The sequence below is a fragment of the Hyla sarda genome, chromosome 5 (assembly GCF_029499605.1).
Source record: "Hyla sarda isolate aHylSar1 chromosome 5, aHylSar1.hap1, whole genome shotgun sequence".
Taxonomy (NCBI): domain Eukaryota; kingdom Metazoa; phylum Chordata; class Amphibia; order Anura; family Hylidae; genus Hyla; species Hyla sarda.
In genome coordinates, this window is record NC_079193.1 from 268,777,556 (window position 1) to 268,794,475 (window position 16,920).

At 46.2% G+C, this 16,920-nt stretch overlaps 1 protein-coding gene across 2 annotated transcripts in view; it reads right to left on the reverse strand.

The window, feature by feature from the left end:
• ABHD3 (abhydrolase domain containing 3, phospholipase) overlaps positions 1–7,741 on the reverse strand; it is a 92,712-nt gene extending 84,971 nt beyond the window's left edge. For both annotated transcript variants that reach the window (XM_056521695.1, XM_056521694.1), the window contains exons 1-2: positions 7,515–7,741; positions 7,265–7,428 (exon numbers count right to left, since the gene is read on the reverse strand). In XM_056521695.1, coding sequence (XP_056377670.1) covers positions 7,265–7,428; positions 7,515–7,673 — 323 coding nt within the window. In that variant the 5' untranslated portion in view covers positions 7,674–7,741. The remainder of the gene's footprint in view (positions 1–7,264; positions 7,429–7,514) is intronic.
• Positions 7,742–16,920: the final 9,179 nt, after the last annotated feature.

Genomic DNA, 16,920 nt, shown 5'->3' on the forward strand with positions numbered 1-16,920 from the left:
TAGTGAGGAATACCTGGTATGACGGTATCTGTTAATGGAGACATTAATAATCTATGATAGGTTTGTGTGTCACTGTGAGCATTAACAAAAGGTGTTTTTACAGCACAATAAATGTCCCCTGACTATAGAGTAATACTGTGTAAACTAGTAAAAGGTAGGCAAACAATGATCACTGAGATTCCTCATCACGGGGAACAGCGCAGAAGACACCCGCACAGTATGATCCCACTGCAGCAACATATAGTTGTGTACAGGCAAAGCAGAGGTGAATGAATCAGAATGACTGTCATATAGATGATGTATAGTCATGAACTGCTCATTTATTCATGACTGATGTCCCTATCATCCCTATAGAAGTCTCCATATACTGAATGCATAAGAGCATACTACAAATCATGACAAGCAAACCATTGAGAAATATTGGGATCACTACCAATAGAGACACTGAAGAAAGAAGAAGAATCCTATATACAGTGGGGTAAAAAGTATTTAGTGAGTCACCAATTGTGCAAGTTTTCCTACTTAAAAAGATGAGAGAGGCCTGTAATTTTCATCATAGGTATACCTCAAATATGAGAGGCATAATGAGAAAAAAAATCCATAAAATCACATTGTCTGGTTTTTAAATTATGGTGGAAAATAAGTATTTGGTCACCTAAAAACAAGCAATATTTCTGGCTCTCACAGACCTGTAACTTCTTTAAGAGTCTCCTCTGTCCTCCGCTCGTTACCTGTATTAATGGCACCTGCTTGAACTTGTTATCAGTATAAAAGATACCCGTCCACAACCTCAAACAGTCACACTCTAAACTCCACTATGGCCAAGACCAAAGAGCTGTCAAAGGACACCAGAAACAAAATTGTAGACCTGCACCAGGCTGGGAAGACTGAATTTGCAATAGGCAAGCAGCTTGGCATCAAGAAATCAACTGTGGGAGCAATTATTAGAAAATGGAAGACATACAAGACCACTGATAATCTCCCTCGATCTGGGGCTCCACGCAAAATCTCACCCCGTGGTGTCAAAATGATCACAAGAACGGTGAGCAAAAATCCCAGAACCACACAGGGAACCTAGTGAATGACCTGCAGAGATCTGGGACCAAAGAAACAAAGGCTACCATCAGTAACACACTACGCCGCCAGGGACTCATGCAGTGCCAGACGTGTCCCCCTGCTTAAGCTAGTACATGTTTGGGCCCGTCTGAAGTTCGCTAGAGAGCATTTGGATGATCCAGAAGAGTATTGGGAGAATGTCATATGGTCAGATGAAACCAAAGTAGAACTTTTTGGTAAAAACTCAAATAGTCATGTTTGGAGGAGAAAGAATGCTGAGTTGCATCCAAAGAACATCATACCTACTGTGAAGCATGTGGGTGGAAACATCATGCTTTGGGGCTGTTTTTCAGCAAAGGGACAACTGATCTGTGTAAAGGGAAGAATGAATGGGGCCATGTATCGTGAGATTTCGAGTGAAAACCTTCTTCCATCAGCAAGGGCATTGAAGATGAAACGTGGCTGGGTCTTTCAGCATGACAATGATCCCAAACACACCGCCCGGGCAATGAAGGAGTGGCTTCGTAAAAAGCATTTCAAGGTCCTTGAGTGGCCTAGTCAGTCTCCAGATCTCAACCCCATAGAAAACCTTTGGAGGGAGTTGAAAGTCCGTGTTGCCCAGGGACAGCCCCAAAACATCACTGCTCTAGAGGAGATCTGCATGGAGGAATGGGCCAAAATAACAGCAACAGTGTGTGAAAACCTTGTGAAGACTTACAGAAAACATTTGACCTCTGTCATTGCCAACAAAGAGTACATAACAAAGTATTGAGATGAACTATTGATATTGACCAAATACTTATTTTCCACCATAATTTGCAAAAAAATTCTTTAAAAATCAGACAATGTGATTTTATGGATTTTTTTTCTCATTATGTCTCATAGTTGAGGTATACCTATGATGAAAATTATAGGCCTCTCATCTATTTAAGTGGGAGAACTTGAACATTTTTGGCCAACTGTATGTGAATCACACAAAGAAGTGCACATAACCTAAAGTAAAACTATTACCTACAGGTGGACAACAATAGGGTCTAGTATGCATTCAAGAATTCAGTCTTCAACTATATATGTCGATCGGTGGGACCAATACCCCTGCCTGAGGCCAACCTACTTGAGTACTGGATTGTTTTGTTCTCAAATGTGGACAACTGAAATGTCTGGAAGCTCATTACAGAAATACATAACTACAGATCAATGAGGAAATCCTCAGTAAATCCACACTGTTCTAAATGGTCCTGAATCAGCACTTATGTGCCTCCTCATTGACAACAGAACTTATCTGGCAGATTCTGAAGATGTTTAATCTTCCTCCACAAGCCAATTATTCGTGGGAAGTTCTGTCCAGAACTTCCGACATGTGAACAGAGCAGCGGAACTCCCACTGTAATTTATGGGAGGCTGCTGCAAGCAGAGTTTCCATAATGTAAAGTGAATAGAGTGAAAAATGCTGTATTTGTTTCTTACCTCAGACCGGTGTTTCCCAACCAGGGCGCCTCCAGCTGTTGCAAAACTACAACTCCCAGCATGACCGGACAGCCTTCGGCTGTCCGGGCATGCTGGGAGTTTTAGTTTTGCAACAGCTGGAGGCACCCTGGTTGGAAAACAATGCCTCAGACCTTGTAAAGTATAAGCATCCTGGCTGCTCTTTTCCTGTCATCTTATCACAACTCTACTGCCAATTCCATACCCTGGATCTTGTATTTTATGTTGATTCTTGAGAATTTTGAAACCAATCCACCAATGTACATTCATTGCTTACATGACTTGGTATTAGAACCCATGTCTGCTCTGTTCCTTATTACACCCAGCCGAGGGACATCTATAAGTAGTGCTGGACGGTATGACCAAAAATGTATATCACGGTATTTTTCTAATTTATGGTGGTTTCACGGTATTTAATTGTATTTTTTCTAAATGGGATTTTTTTTATTTAATTTAATTTTAATTTCCTTTTTAAAATGGGAAAAGGGGATGATTCTGACTTTCATTAGGGGAAGGGTTAAATTATCTTTATTAAAGGAAAACTGTCAGATATTTTCTCCCGCACTATCCACATATACTGGTGGATAGTGCGGGAGACGCTGATTCCATCGAGCCCTTCCTTGCCCGGATCCGCCCGGCCATTCGCCCGCAATTGTAGTTTTAATCTATGTGTGTATCTTGCTGTAACTGGCACGGGCGGGGCTTCTGCAGGTTAACTGGAATGGACGTCAGCGCCGCTTATGAATATTCATCCCCTCCTCCCTCCAGCTCTCCCTCTCTTCGCCGCTCCTAACTGGAGGGAGGGGGGGATGAATATTCATAAGCGGCGCTGACGTCAGTTCCATTTAACCTGCAGAAGCCCCGCCCGTGCCAGTTACAGCAAGATATACACATAGAATAAAACCACAATTTCGGGGGGCGAAAGGCCGGACGGATCCGAGCAAGGTAGGGCTCATTGGAACTAGGGTCTCCCGCACTACCCATCCCTACCTGTGGATAGTGCGGGAGAAAATATCTGACAGTTTTCCTTTAACTATTTTTTTTTTTTACTTTTTTTTTTTGCAATGTTATAGCTCCATAGGGGGCTATAGCACTGCATACACCGATCTTTTACATTGATCATTGTTATCCCAAAAGAGAACATTGATCGCGTGGCCCCGCATTATAGGAAGGGAGCAGGTGGAGGGTGTACAGGTACGCCCTCCGTCCCCAACAGGGTATGCACTCACCGGTATTGCAGTATATGAAAAATGAATATCATTAAAAAGATTTTTTTTTAAAAAACACCAGTATTCGGTATGAACCAGTATACCACCCAGCACTAGCTCTAAGGTCGTGTTCACATCGCGATTCTTGCAATCATATCTGTGCACGGCCAGACACAGATGCATTCACGACTATGCCTGCATGGACCCAATCGTAGTCAGCTAGTGACTTTAGACTTAAAAACGTTGTTGACCTCAATTTTCAAACCATGTCCAAAGTTAGAGGTACTCGGAAAATTACCCGAATGAGGTCACTAGCTGACAATGCTCAGGTCTATTTGGGCCATAGTAGTAGTGAATGCATCCGTGTCTGTCCGTGCGCAGATACGATTGCATCCAATTTGATACAAGTTGTATCTGAGCCATGGATGCACTTATAATGTGAACATGGCCTAATCTCACTTTCATCAAAGGGGTATTCCCATCTCAAGATGTCTTCCCCTATCCATTTATATCAACAAAGCACAGAAAAAACTTTTTGGGAACGGTCCAAGAATTTTTCACCAAAAACCGCAGACTTAAAAAAGCAGAGTGTGAACCAGAACTTACACTTAGTGAGTGGTTCTTGACAAACCACTCACAATCTTAAAACGCCTTTTTCCCGATCCCCTCTGGTTCCTTGTCCGCTGCAATCCACTTCGGTCGAATGGGGGAAAAAAACAAAAACTCAAAATAGGAGAGCAGACATGTTCCACTATAAAGTGCATACATAAAATACGATATTCCAAATGCACTTACTTCACTGAGGAGGGTTCTTACGTCCTAAACCCTCCCTAAGGAAGGGGAATGATCCCCGCAACGCGTCGAATGTTTGTACTAGTACTTTTTTTTTTTTTTTTTATGCATGTTTTAGTATAATAAATTCATATTTGATAAAGGAATGAGAATTTCTGAATTTTCTGCTCCATTTGAAATCTCTTCAAAAAAGACCTTTGGAGTGGAAAGAAAGAGAAAACGAGGGGAACGCCCGGCTTCATAAAATGGTGTTCAGACCTAGTGTTTGAAGGCATGCAGGATTGAGGAGGGTTTAGGACGTAAGAACCTTCCTCAGTGAAGTAAGTGCATTTGGAATATCGTATTTTATATATGCACTTTATAGTGGAACATGTCCGCTCTCCTATTTTGAGTTTTTTTTATATTTTTTCCCCATTCCCCTATCCATAGGATAGGACATAACAAGCTGATAGCTGAGGATTAAGCGCCACTGATCACGAGAACTGGGAAAAATGTTTCCCTGAATGAATGGCGCACACAACGTGTACATGGCCTGTGCTCCATTCATTCTCTATGGGGCCACCAAACATATCCAAGCTCATAGGATAGGAAATAACATCTTGAGATGGGAATAAACTTTTAACCCCTTTTGGCTGTACTATATATATACATTACAAATAATAAGCAGTGCTTCACAGACTTGACGTATCTTTTCCTGCAGAAGTACTTTGGTGACAGATCACTTTAGTAGGAACTTCCTTATTTCACATGTTCCTTATCAGACATGTATTCTTTATTTCCTTCCTATGAGTTGCCTTTAAAGGGCACCTCCAATGACAACTTCATTCTCTTTTGAAAAATGCAGCACTATGAAATAAATTGCATTTATTAAAAAATCGGGGCCTAAATTCCTGGGTTCTTCATCATATACAGTGACCCCCCGACCTACGATGGCCCCGACATACGATCATTTCGACATACGATGCTTTTGTTTTTTTATGTCGGGGCCATCGCATAAACGGCTATCCGGCAGCGCAGACTTATTCAGCTGCCACCGGATAGCCGTTTAAGGTGCCCCGTGTGGTCCGCTGACGATCACTTACCTGTCCTCGGGGCTCCGGACCATCCTCTTCGGGATCCACTGCATCGCCAGCGCTCTCCATCGTCGTCATCACGTCGCTGCGCACGCCGTCCCGTCATCCAATAGGAGCGGTGTGCGTAACGACGTTATGGTGGCGACAGAGAGCGAGGATGCGTGGGAAGCAGAGGCCTTACCGGAGTGTCGGGGACACCCCGGGGACACGGCGACAGCGATGGAAGGTGACATCCAGAACAGCGGTGACGGTCCGGAGCGGCGGGGACAGGTGAGTATAACCTCCAATTGCACAGATCCCTCAACATACGATGGTTTCAACTAACGATGGTCCATTTGGAACGGATTACCATCGTATGTTGAGGGACCACTGTATATAACTATGCGATAGGAGACAAAGTTCTCCACTGGCCACAGGACCCTGTGTAATGTGATTCTAAGGGGTTTCCACTGGAGACTGGTGCTGTGAAGATGGAGCAGGAAGATTCTTCTCCTATCACCTGATTATATATGGGGGAGAATGGTGCCCTATTCAGGCATATAGGTCCTGATTTTTAAATAAATGTAAATTTGAAAAATGTCGGATGCCGGAATCAGGATTTCAGCGGCAGAAGCATCTGTCGTGGATTTCCGACGTTTGCAAAGTGTAGTAGAATCCTACTGAAATCAATGGGACTCTGTTGCAGCAGAATTTTGCTGGAAATTCCGCCGTGTGAACATAGCCTTATACTCCATGCTAAAATGAAGCAGAAATGATATGAAATTGGTGTTTTTTTTTGGTGTGGAAGTACAAGTTCCCGTTGACTTCATAGGACTGTACTCACAGATTCCACCAAGAGAACGGACATGTCAATTCTTCCAGTGGAATTTAGATCCGCGGCGGAAATTTCCTTGCAGAAATTGCGCTGTGTGAACAGACTTACTGAAATTTCATTAAAGGGGTTTTCCCACTTAGAAAAATGTATCTCCTAGGATAGGGAAAAGTGTCAGATCGCAGGAGATCAGACCCCTCCATGATCTCCTACCCGGTGCCCTGGGTAGGACCCCCACGATGTGACACTTTTCCCTTATCATTTGGATAGGGGATACATTTTTCTAAGCTGGACTACTCATTTAAAGTAAAGGGAGTCTGAATGACAGTGAATTTCTGCCTGAACTTCCCTATGAAGCAGTTCTATATGGGATGAGCACTGTCATGTTTGCTCTAGACATAGAAGATGATCTGCTCTGTCCCTGTAAAAATAAATGTCCCTTTTGTGGAACCTGCATAGTCTAGAACAGTGTGGCGGCTTCAGGTGTTGCAAAACTACAACTCCCAGCATGCTGGGACAGAAATGTAGTTTTGCAACAGCTGGAGGTACGCTGGTTGGGAAACACTGGTGTAAAAGAGAAGCATTCCTTATACCGGTGTTTCCCAACCAGTGTGTCTCCAGCTGTGGCAAAACTACAACTCCCAGCATGCCCGGACAGCCTTCGGCTGTCCGGGCATGCTGGGAGTTGTAGTTTTGCCACAGCTGGAGGCACCCTGGTTGGGAAACACTGCCTTATACAGATGTCGGGGCAGATCCTCAGGTGATGGATATTGTGGGGGTGCATGCAGTGATGCTGGTGGTCGCTGTATACCATTGTACACTAGAGGAGCTATACTCACTTGTTGTAATGCACTAGAGGCTTGACAGTGATGAATGGTCTCAGCAATGTCTGGGCTCTGCCTTCCCAGCACCACAGCGTAGGGTAGTAAGTTTCGGTCACCGCTGGGCAATGCTGCTTCAGGAAGCGACATAAGGCTTCTCCCCCGGTCACCAGCTGAGGTTTCTGGGGACAAGAAGCGGCAATTACACAGTGGCTCCGGGCACAGGGGGTATACAGGACGCCCACAAGGATGGCTGCTATTCTCTTACCTTGGCGATGACACTAAGGTAGTAACAGGCATAGGCTGCACCAAAGCCCAGCACCAAGGACAAGCCCACCCCGGAGCCGAACAGACCCACTCGCACTTGGCTCTCCAGGTAGAGTGACAGCTCCCGGGTGAGTCCCTGCAGGTTGGTGATGCCCAGCATTGTTCGTCCCGCTGCCACCCTTCAGCCACATGCACAGAACACCGGGCGAGGATCAGCACAGAAGCCGGTGCTGCACTGGGATGGGGAGATTGTGCTACGCTCCAACACTGACCAATCAACGACGGGGGAAAATCATTAGCCACACCCACTGCCAGGCCTCAGCCAATCAGCACTGTGCAAGCTCTCCCACGACAGGCAATTAGGAGCCGGCAGGAGCAGATAAAGCTAAGACAAAGCGGCAGCGCCTCGTCCGGGCCAGTGTTCCTGACGGCTCCTCCGGTTTGTGTGGCCTGGTATCATACTGCTGACCGCTCCGCACACCTGTGCCCGCCCGGGGGTGCCAGTCATGTGTAGCCTGGTACTGCTGACCGCTCCGCACACCTGTGCCCGCCTGGGGGTGCCAGTTATGTGTAGCCTGGTACTGCTGACCGCTCCGCACACCTGTGCCCGCCCGGGGGTGCTAGTCATGTGTAGCCCGGTACTGCTGACCGCTCCGCACACCTGTGCCCGCCCGGGGGTGCTAGTCATGTGTAGCCTGGTACTGCTGACCGCTCCGCACACCTGTGCCCGCCCGGGGGTGCCAGTTATGTGTAGCCTGGTACTGCTGACCGCTCCGCACACCTGTGCCCGCCTGGGGGTGCCAGTTATGTGTAGCCCGGTACTGCTGGCCGCTCCGCACATCTGTGCCCGCCCGGGGGTGCTAGTCATGTGTAGCCCGGTACTGCTGACTGCACCCCTTTCCAGTGTGTGCCCGCCTGGGGGTGCCAGTCATGTGTAGCCCGGTACTGCTGACCGCTCCGCACACCTGTGCCCGCCCAGGGGGTGCCAGTCATGTGTAGCCCGGTACTGCTGACTGCTCCCCTTTCCAGTGTGTGCCCGCCCTGGGGTGCCAGTCATGTGTAGCCTGGTACTGCTGACTGCTCCCCTTTCCAGTGTGTGCCCGCCCAGGGGTGCCAGTCATGTGTAGCCTGGTACTGCTGACTGCTACCCTTTCCAGTGTGTGCCCGCCCGGGGGTTCCCTTCATGTGTAGCCTGGTACTGCTGACTGCTCCCCTTTTCAGTGTGTGCCCGCCCGGGGGTGCCAGTCATGTGCAGCCTGGTACTGCTGACTGCTCCCCTTTCCAGTGTGTGCCCGCCCGGGGGTTCCCTTCATGTTTAGCCTGGTACTGCTGACTGCTCCCCTTTCCAGTGTGTGCCCGCCCGGGGGTTCCCTTCATGTTTAGCCTGGTACTGCTGACTGCTCCCCTTTCCAGTGTGTGCCCGCCCGGGGGTGCCAGTCATGTGTAGCCTGGTACTGCTGACTGCTCCCCTTTCCAGTGTGCCCGCCCAGGGGTGCCAGTCATGTGTAGCCTGGTACTGCTGACTGCTCCCCTTTTCAGTGTGTGCCCGCCCGGGGGTGCCAGTCATGTGCAGCCTGGTACTGCTGACTGCTCCCCTTTCCAGTGTGTGCCCGCCCGGGGGTTCCCTTCATGTTTAGCCTGGTACTGCTGACTGCTCCCCTTTCCAGTGTGTGCCCGCCCGGGGGTTCCCTTCATGTTTAGCCTGGTACTGCTGACTGCTCCCCTTTCCAGTGTGTGCCCGCCCGGGGGTTCCCTTCATGTGTAGCCTGGTACTGCTGACTGCTCCCCTTTCCAGTGTGCCCGCCCAGGGGTGCCAGTCATGTGTAGCCTGGTACTGCTGACTGCTCCCCTTTTAAGTGTGTGCCCGCCCGGGGGTTCCCTTCATGTGTAGCCTGGTACTGCTGACTGCTACCCTTTCCAGTGTGTGCCCACCCTGGGGTGCCAGTCATGTGTAGCCTGGTACTGCTGACTGCTCCCCTTTCCAGTGTGTGCCTGCCCGGGGGTGCCAGTCATGTGTAGCCTGGTACTGCTGACTGCTCCCCTTTCCAGTGTGTGCCCGCCCTGGGGTGCCAGTCATGTGTAGCCTGGTACTGCTGACTGCTCCCCTTTCCAGTGTGTGCCCGCCTGGGGTGTGTAGTCTTGTCTTATCCAGCTGACAGCTGCTCCCTGTGCCTGTCAGGGAATGACTGTCATGAGTAGCATGGTCCTATCCTGCAGAAAGCCCCACCATATTCCTGCCTGGGGGTGCCAGTCATGAGTAGCCTGGTCCAAACCTGCTGATGGCTTTGCTCTCAAGTGTGTGCCCATCACCTGCAGTCTGGTCCTGTTTTGGTGAAGGCTCCATTCTCTAGTATATGCCCATTTGGGGTGCCCATTGTGTAGCCTGGTCACATGCTGCTGACAGTTCTGCTGTCAAGTGTGTGACTGCCCTGGGGTGCCCATCACTTGTAGACTGGTCCCAACCTGCACATGGCTCTGCTCTTCAGTCTGTGCCTGCAGCCATGTAGCTATAGGGGGTGCAGAGCGCAGAGGTGGAAGTTGCCACGGGGCCCCAAAGCACATCTTTTCCATAAGAGACCAGTATTATAATTGGCACGTGAGCCCTGTTGCAGATCTTGCATGGGGACCCAGCAACTACAAGTTACTCCTCTGTGTGCCTGCCTGAAGGTACCCATAAGTATATTAGGGTAACAAAAAATTTAGAAAACTGTTAAATATTTTTTTTTAAATATGTAACCGCCCCCTTTTTCAAATGAAAAAACAAACAAAACATATTTGGTTATCAACATGTGCAAAATTATCCTATTAAATTAATATATTTCTAATCCTGCATGACAATAACATAAACACAAAGAAAAAGTCAAAGGGCGCCGATTTTAATGGTCACATCACATCCTAGAAAAATTTCAATAAAATTTGAAAAAGTGAAAAAAAATTCGCAAAAGCGGTAACAGTAAAACTGATGGCATGGCGTTATAGATAATTATTTTTTTTTAATAGTAAACCAAAATAAAAATGATCCAATAGAATACATTTAGCATGTCGGCTTTACTATATGTGAACAAAATTATTGTCCCACAAAATTGTACAGTTCCCCTCAGTTAATTTTTTTTCTGGCTTTGTTATACAGTAAATAGTAAAATAAGAGATGCCAGTAAAATGTAAAACTTTTCTCACAAAAAATAAGCCCTAATACATTTCTGTCAGTAGAAAAATAAAAATGTTAGTCTTAGAAGGTAAGAGCTTGTTCACATTAACGCCTGTCCCCGTTAATTCAAGCTTGTTCTCAAATCCGTTCAAGCCTTTTACAAATTGCTCGCAAAGGGCTGTAATCCCATGAATCCCATTGTTGTCAATGGGGTATTTTTACAGTCCTTTGCAAGCTGTTTGCACCCGTTTGGTTCCTAATCCATTATTTTTGATGGCAAAAAGAAGTTGCATGCAGTATGTTTTTCCTGTCAAAAATAAAATAGAAACGGATATTATAAATTTAACATTGAAGTCTATGGCAAATGGATGAGCCTTTAATGTAATCCGTTTGCCCCTGGTTTATAATAACTGTTATTACTTCTGAGCATGCTCAAAAGAGGTGAAAGCAGTGGACTCCTGCAGTGCTGCGGGACTACTACTACTACTCCCATCATGAAATGGACTCATTTCTATGATGGGAATAGTAGTTCTCCTGGCTGCGGGCAGCTGGGGAGGCTACATTGGTGCTTGTACTACTACCCTCATCATTGAACAGTCTGTTCCATGTTGGGGATAGTAGTACAGGGGCTGAGGGATTGATCGCAACGGGTCTCACTTCTGAGACCTGATGCGATCATAAGCTATTAATAAGGAGAGTGGGTGGCCTGCTCCACTCCCCAGCAATGTATATAGTGTCTTTTACTTTAATTTTCAAATACCCCGCTGGGAGCCCTGAATGGCCTGCATCGGGTGGCCATTCAGGGCTCCCGGCGGGTTTTTTAAACTTGTACTGTGCATAATCACAGTTCATTCCCCTCGACCCCTCCGCATCTTCTAGCACAATCACAGCGCACAACAGAACATGTCACTCTATTCCCCGCTGCTCATCCTTGTACCTGACGGGGATGAGCAGCGGGAAATGGAGTGACATTAGTGAATAGTCGGGTACCAGTGGCAGGGAATGGAGCGCAATCACAGCAGGGACATGTCACTCCATTCCCCGCTGCTCATCCCCATCGGGTACGAGGATGAGCAGTGGGGAATGGAGTGACATGTCCCCGCTGTGCAATGTGATGGCGCTTAGAGTATGGGCATAGTCGGAAACCAGCGGTGGGGAATGGAGCGCAATCAGAGTACACAACAGGGACATGTCACTCCATTCCCCACTGCTCATCCCTGTCGGGTATGAGGGTGAGCAGTCTGTATGGGAGTCTGTATGCGGCTGACTTTTCATACTAACGGATGAAAAACTGATGCAAAAGGATGTCAATCAGTTTGCATTAATTCATAGTATGGACCATTTAGGAGGCATTGAAGGGAGAAAATCAGAATGGGGGACAACGTGTGAAAAAGAAGAAAACAAGCCAAAAAATCAAAAAGAGGGGGTCAGGAAGAGGTTAAAGGGGTAATACAAGATTTTTTTTTTATTTGACTGCTACAGAGGCTGTAAAGTTAGTGTAGTTCATAATATAGTGTCTGTACCTATGTTTCATGTTGCTCTCACAATTCTTATGTGATCTTTGCCCAGATGTTTATTTTTAACAGCATACAAAATGACTGTCGTCTCAAGTTTTCCCAGGTTGCAGTGCGGCCCGAGACAATACATCACTAGGCAGGTGTTCAAAGGAGACTGTCATGTCTGAGCAGGGAAAGAGTGCAGACCTGAACTCACCCACAGCCTCTATCCCTGCCTACTTACGTACCCGCCCTAGGCAGCAGGTCCGTAACCACGGTGACGGTCCCTTCCTATGTAAGTGAAGGCCGTAACAGTCAACACAATAAACTACAACAATACAGACACAGGTCAGGGTACAGTAGGGAGCAGACAGACTAACAGCAAAACTAACACACACACAAAAAGTCAATGTCCACTATCCGCGTCAAAACCAGGAGTTGTCAAAGTGCAAAAACGCCAATACCAGAGATAGGTCAGAGAGTGGAGCCAAAGGGTCATAATGCCAGATACAGTATAAAGCTAGCAATGAGTTAACAGAGCTCTTTAGCAGGCAAGGATTGGGAGTAAAGTGCCAGCTTAAATAGGCCCAGACCAGGTGCTCACATCAAGGTCAGCTAACCAGTCTCAGAAGACAGGTGTAACCATAGCAACAAGACCAAACAAAGTTCAAATTAACCCTTTGAGTCCTTAGAGAGGCTGTCTACTTCAATGGGTGGCGTGACCGCTCGGTGGGAAAGAGTGAATTGTAGTTTTGCAACAGCTGAAGGCACATTGGTTATAAAGAAAAAACAACACTGGTCTATTGATTACAGCAGAGCAGTCAGCACACCTGTAGTTGAATATGTGGGGCGACTGATGTCTGGAGGGAGAAAAGTCCTCACACTTACAAACAAGGAATTCTGGGACTTGTAGATGGAGGGAGGGAACTTCAACAGGAAATAGCCATTTCACAAAAATAAGTCAGCAGTGTTATAGTGGAAGTACAACATTAGCCATTTAGCCCGAAGACAAGCACAAATCCTTCCTAAGCATGTCCATTACTTTCTGGCAGGTACGTACTATAATCAAGAAAAAACAAAAATTGTATCAGTCCTGCTAGGTTGAGGTTAAGAGAGAAGATCAGGAAGAAAAATTAGAAGAGAAAAAATATGTCCAATAAATTACAGTTTATTATGCACTTAAAATACAATGTAATGTCTTCTGCTGCAGGGCCCTTGCATCAAACATAGGATAGTAAATGAAAAAGTATTACAAAAAAGTTAATAAAAAATTGTATGGGAGATTGCTTCCCATTGGCATAAGGTCTCACTAGGAGGGCTGGAGATGTTAATTTAAAGACCTTCCTCCATATGTAGTAACAGGATGATGTCTTTTCACTATAATATTTGATTGCTTGTGATGTGGCAGCGTTATTGCAATGCAATGGCTCGGTCAGCTCAGTGCCATATTACAGACAGATTAGTCAGTGGGTGTCAGCAGGTGCGCTCAGCAGTGCTGTAGTCCCCCTGATTTAGTCCCACTGTACCCTGATGGCGCAGGGCTGCGTGCAATGACGATCTTGAGTGGGATGGGGATCGGATATAAGTGCTGGGCAGGTGCACTATGCAGCACTGGAATTCCCCTATTGCGGTCCCACTTTTACCCTGGTGGCACAGGGATATTGTAAAAATAGTTCCAGGTAGGGTAGGAGTTTGGCATCAGGTGCCTCTTACCAGCATTGCCGCTATTGAGTAAGTCTCCTCGGGGTAAGCTTCTATGTTGGCTGGCCAGCGGAGTAGAAGATGCCTTGTGGAGCGCATACTCTGCTTCTTTCGTGGTGGGGATTGAAGTGTATATCCTCCTGATTATACCAGAGAGGGGATGCAACTATATATAACTGGGCTAAACGCGTTTCGGGGAGCCAGGTCCCCCTTTCCAATAGGTGATGGTGTTAGTGGTATAGATTATGGAAATGGAAAATGAGAAAGTTATAAGGGGTAAAAATAGCACAATTTTGATCATTTGGTTAAAAAAAAAAAAAAAAAAAAAAAAGCAGTAAAATAATAGAAAAACATGTAAACACTGTTATCATTTTAAATGTATTGACCCACAACATGAAAAGGAAAGGAAACCCTCCAAAATTAGCAAAATTGCTGTTTTCTTTTGAATTTCTCCCATTTTTTAGGGTTTTGCCATACATTTTAGTAATATAGTTGAGTGATATAATAACAAAGTACCATTGGCCATGCAAAAAAACAACCCCTAATATGGGTCTGTGGATGGAAAAGAGTTATGGCTATTAGAAAGCGAAGAGGAAAAAATGCAAAAGTTAAATTGGCTGTGCCCTTAAGGTCATGAAGGCATAAATGAGCTGAGTCCTTAAAGGGGTAATCTACTGGAAAACATTTTTTTTTTATCAACTGGTGCCAGAAAGTTAAACAGATTTGTAAATTATAAAAAAAAACTCAATCCTTCCAGTAATTATCAGCTGCTGTATACTACAGAGAAAGTTATTCTTTTGAATTTCTTTTCTGTCTGACCACAGTGCTCTCTGCTGACACCTCTGTTCATGTGAGGAACTGTCCAGAGCAGGAGAGGTTTTCTATGGGAATATTCTCCTACTCTGGACTGTTCCTAAAATGGACAGAGGTGTCAGCAGACAGCATTGTGGTCAGGAAATTCAAAAAGAAAAGAACTTCCTGTGGATCATACAGCAAATGATAAGTACTGGAAGGATTAAGATTTTTTATATAGATGTAATTTACAAATCTATTTAACTTTGTGGCACCAGTTAATAAAAAAAAAAGTTTTCCAGTGGAGTACCCCTTTAACCACTTAGGGACACAGGGCTTAGTACCCCTTTAACCACTTAGGGACACACCCGACGCCCAGGTACTTAACCCCTTAAGGACTCAGGGTTTTTCCGTTTTTGCACTTTCGTTTTTTCCTCCTTACCTTTTAAAAATCATAACCCTTTCAATTTTCCACCAAAAAATCCATATTATGGCTTATTTTTTTGCGTCGCCAATTCTACTTTGCAGTGACATTAGTCATTTTACCCAAAAATGCACGGCGAAACGGAAAAAAAAATCATTGTGTGACAAAATGGAAAAAAAAACGCCATTTTGTAACTTTGGGGGCTTCCGTTTCTACTCGGTGCATAATTTGGTAAAAATTACACCTTATCATTATTCTGTAGGTCCATACTGCTAAAATGATACCCTATTTATATAGGTTTGATTTTTGTCGCACTTCTGGAAAAAAATCATAACTACATGCAGGAAAATTTATACGTTTAAAAATGTCATCTTCTGACCCCTATAACTTTTTTATTTTTCCACATACAGGGCGGTATGAGCACTCATTTTTTGCGCCGTGATCTGAAGTTTTTATCGGTATGATTTTTGTTTTGATCGGACTTTTTGATCACTTTTTATTCATTTTTTTAATGGTATAAAAAGTGACCAAAATATGCTTTTTTGGACTTTGGAATTTTTTTGCGCGTACGCCATTGACCGTGCGGTTTAATTAATGATATATTTTTATAGTTCGGACATTTACGCACGCGGCGATACCACATATGTTTATTTTTTACATTTTTTTTGCAGTGTTATAGGTCCCATAGGGACCTATAACACTGCACACACTGATTTCCTATGCTGATAACTGGCGTGTATTAACATGCCTGTGATCAGCATTATCGGCGCTTGACTGCTCCTGCCTGGATCTCAGGCACGGAGCAGTCATTCGTCGATCGGACACCGAGGAGGCAGGTAAGGGCCCTCCCAGTGTCCGATCAGCTGTTCGGGATGCCGCGATTTCACCGCGGCGGTCCCGAACAGCCTGACTGAGCAGCCGGGATACTTTCAGTTTCACTTTAGAAGCGGCGGTCAGCTTTGACCGCCGCTTCTAAAGGGTTAATACCGCACATCGCCGCGATCGGCGATGTGTGGTATTAGCCGCGGGTCCCGGCCGTTGATGACCGGGACCGAAGCGATATGATGCAGGATCGCGGCGCAATCCCGCTTCATATCGCGGGAGCCGGCGCAGGACGTAAATATACGTCCTGCGTCGTTAAGGGGTTAAGGACCCAGGGCGTACCTGTACCGAACCGGGATGACTGCTGATAACTATCAGCAGGCACCCCGTGCAAACCGCTACACCCCCCCCCCCCCCTGTCGGCGATCGCCACAAATCACTGTTCAATTCAGACCGGCGATCTGTGGCGATTCCGGGACATATGGATTTCCAGTGACCCGGAAAATAAGGGGGATCAGGGATGTCAAAGACACCCCCGATCCTCCTGAATGGATAGGAGTGAGGTGGCAGGGGTGCCACACCTCCTATCCCTGTTATTGGTCGGTCAGAAGCGACCGACCAATAGCAGATCGGGGGCAGGGGGGTTAAAGTTCGATTCCCCCGTTCTGCCCTTCCACGGTAATCCGGGCAGAACGGGGGAACTGTCCTATCACCGGCGGTGGCGGTCCACTTACCGTGGACGGCGATCCTCTCTCTGGTGCGGCGATCCTGCGACTACGGAAGCCGGTGAGTTGTTGCCTAGCAACTTCTGGAGGGCTACAGTTTGGAGACCACTATACAGTGGTATCTAAACTGTAGCCCTCCAGATGTTGCAAAACTACAACCCCAGCATGTCCAGACAGCTGTTTGAGCATGCTGGGACATGTAGTTTTGCAACAGCTGGAGGGCTACAGTTTGGAGATCACTGTGCAGTGGTCTCTAAACTGTGGCCCTCTAGATCTTGCAAAACTACAACTCCCAGCAT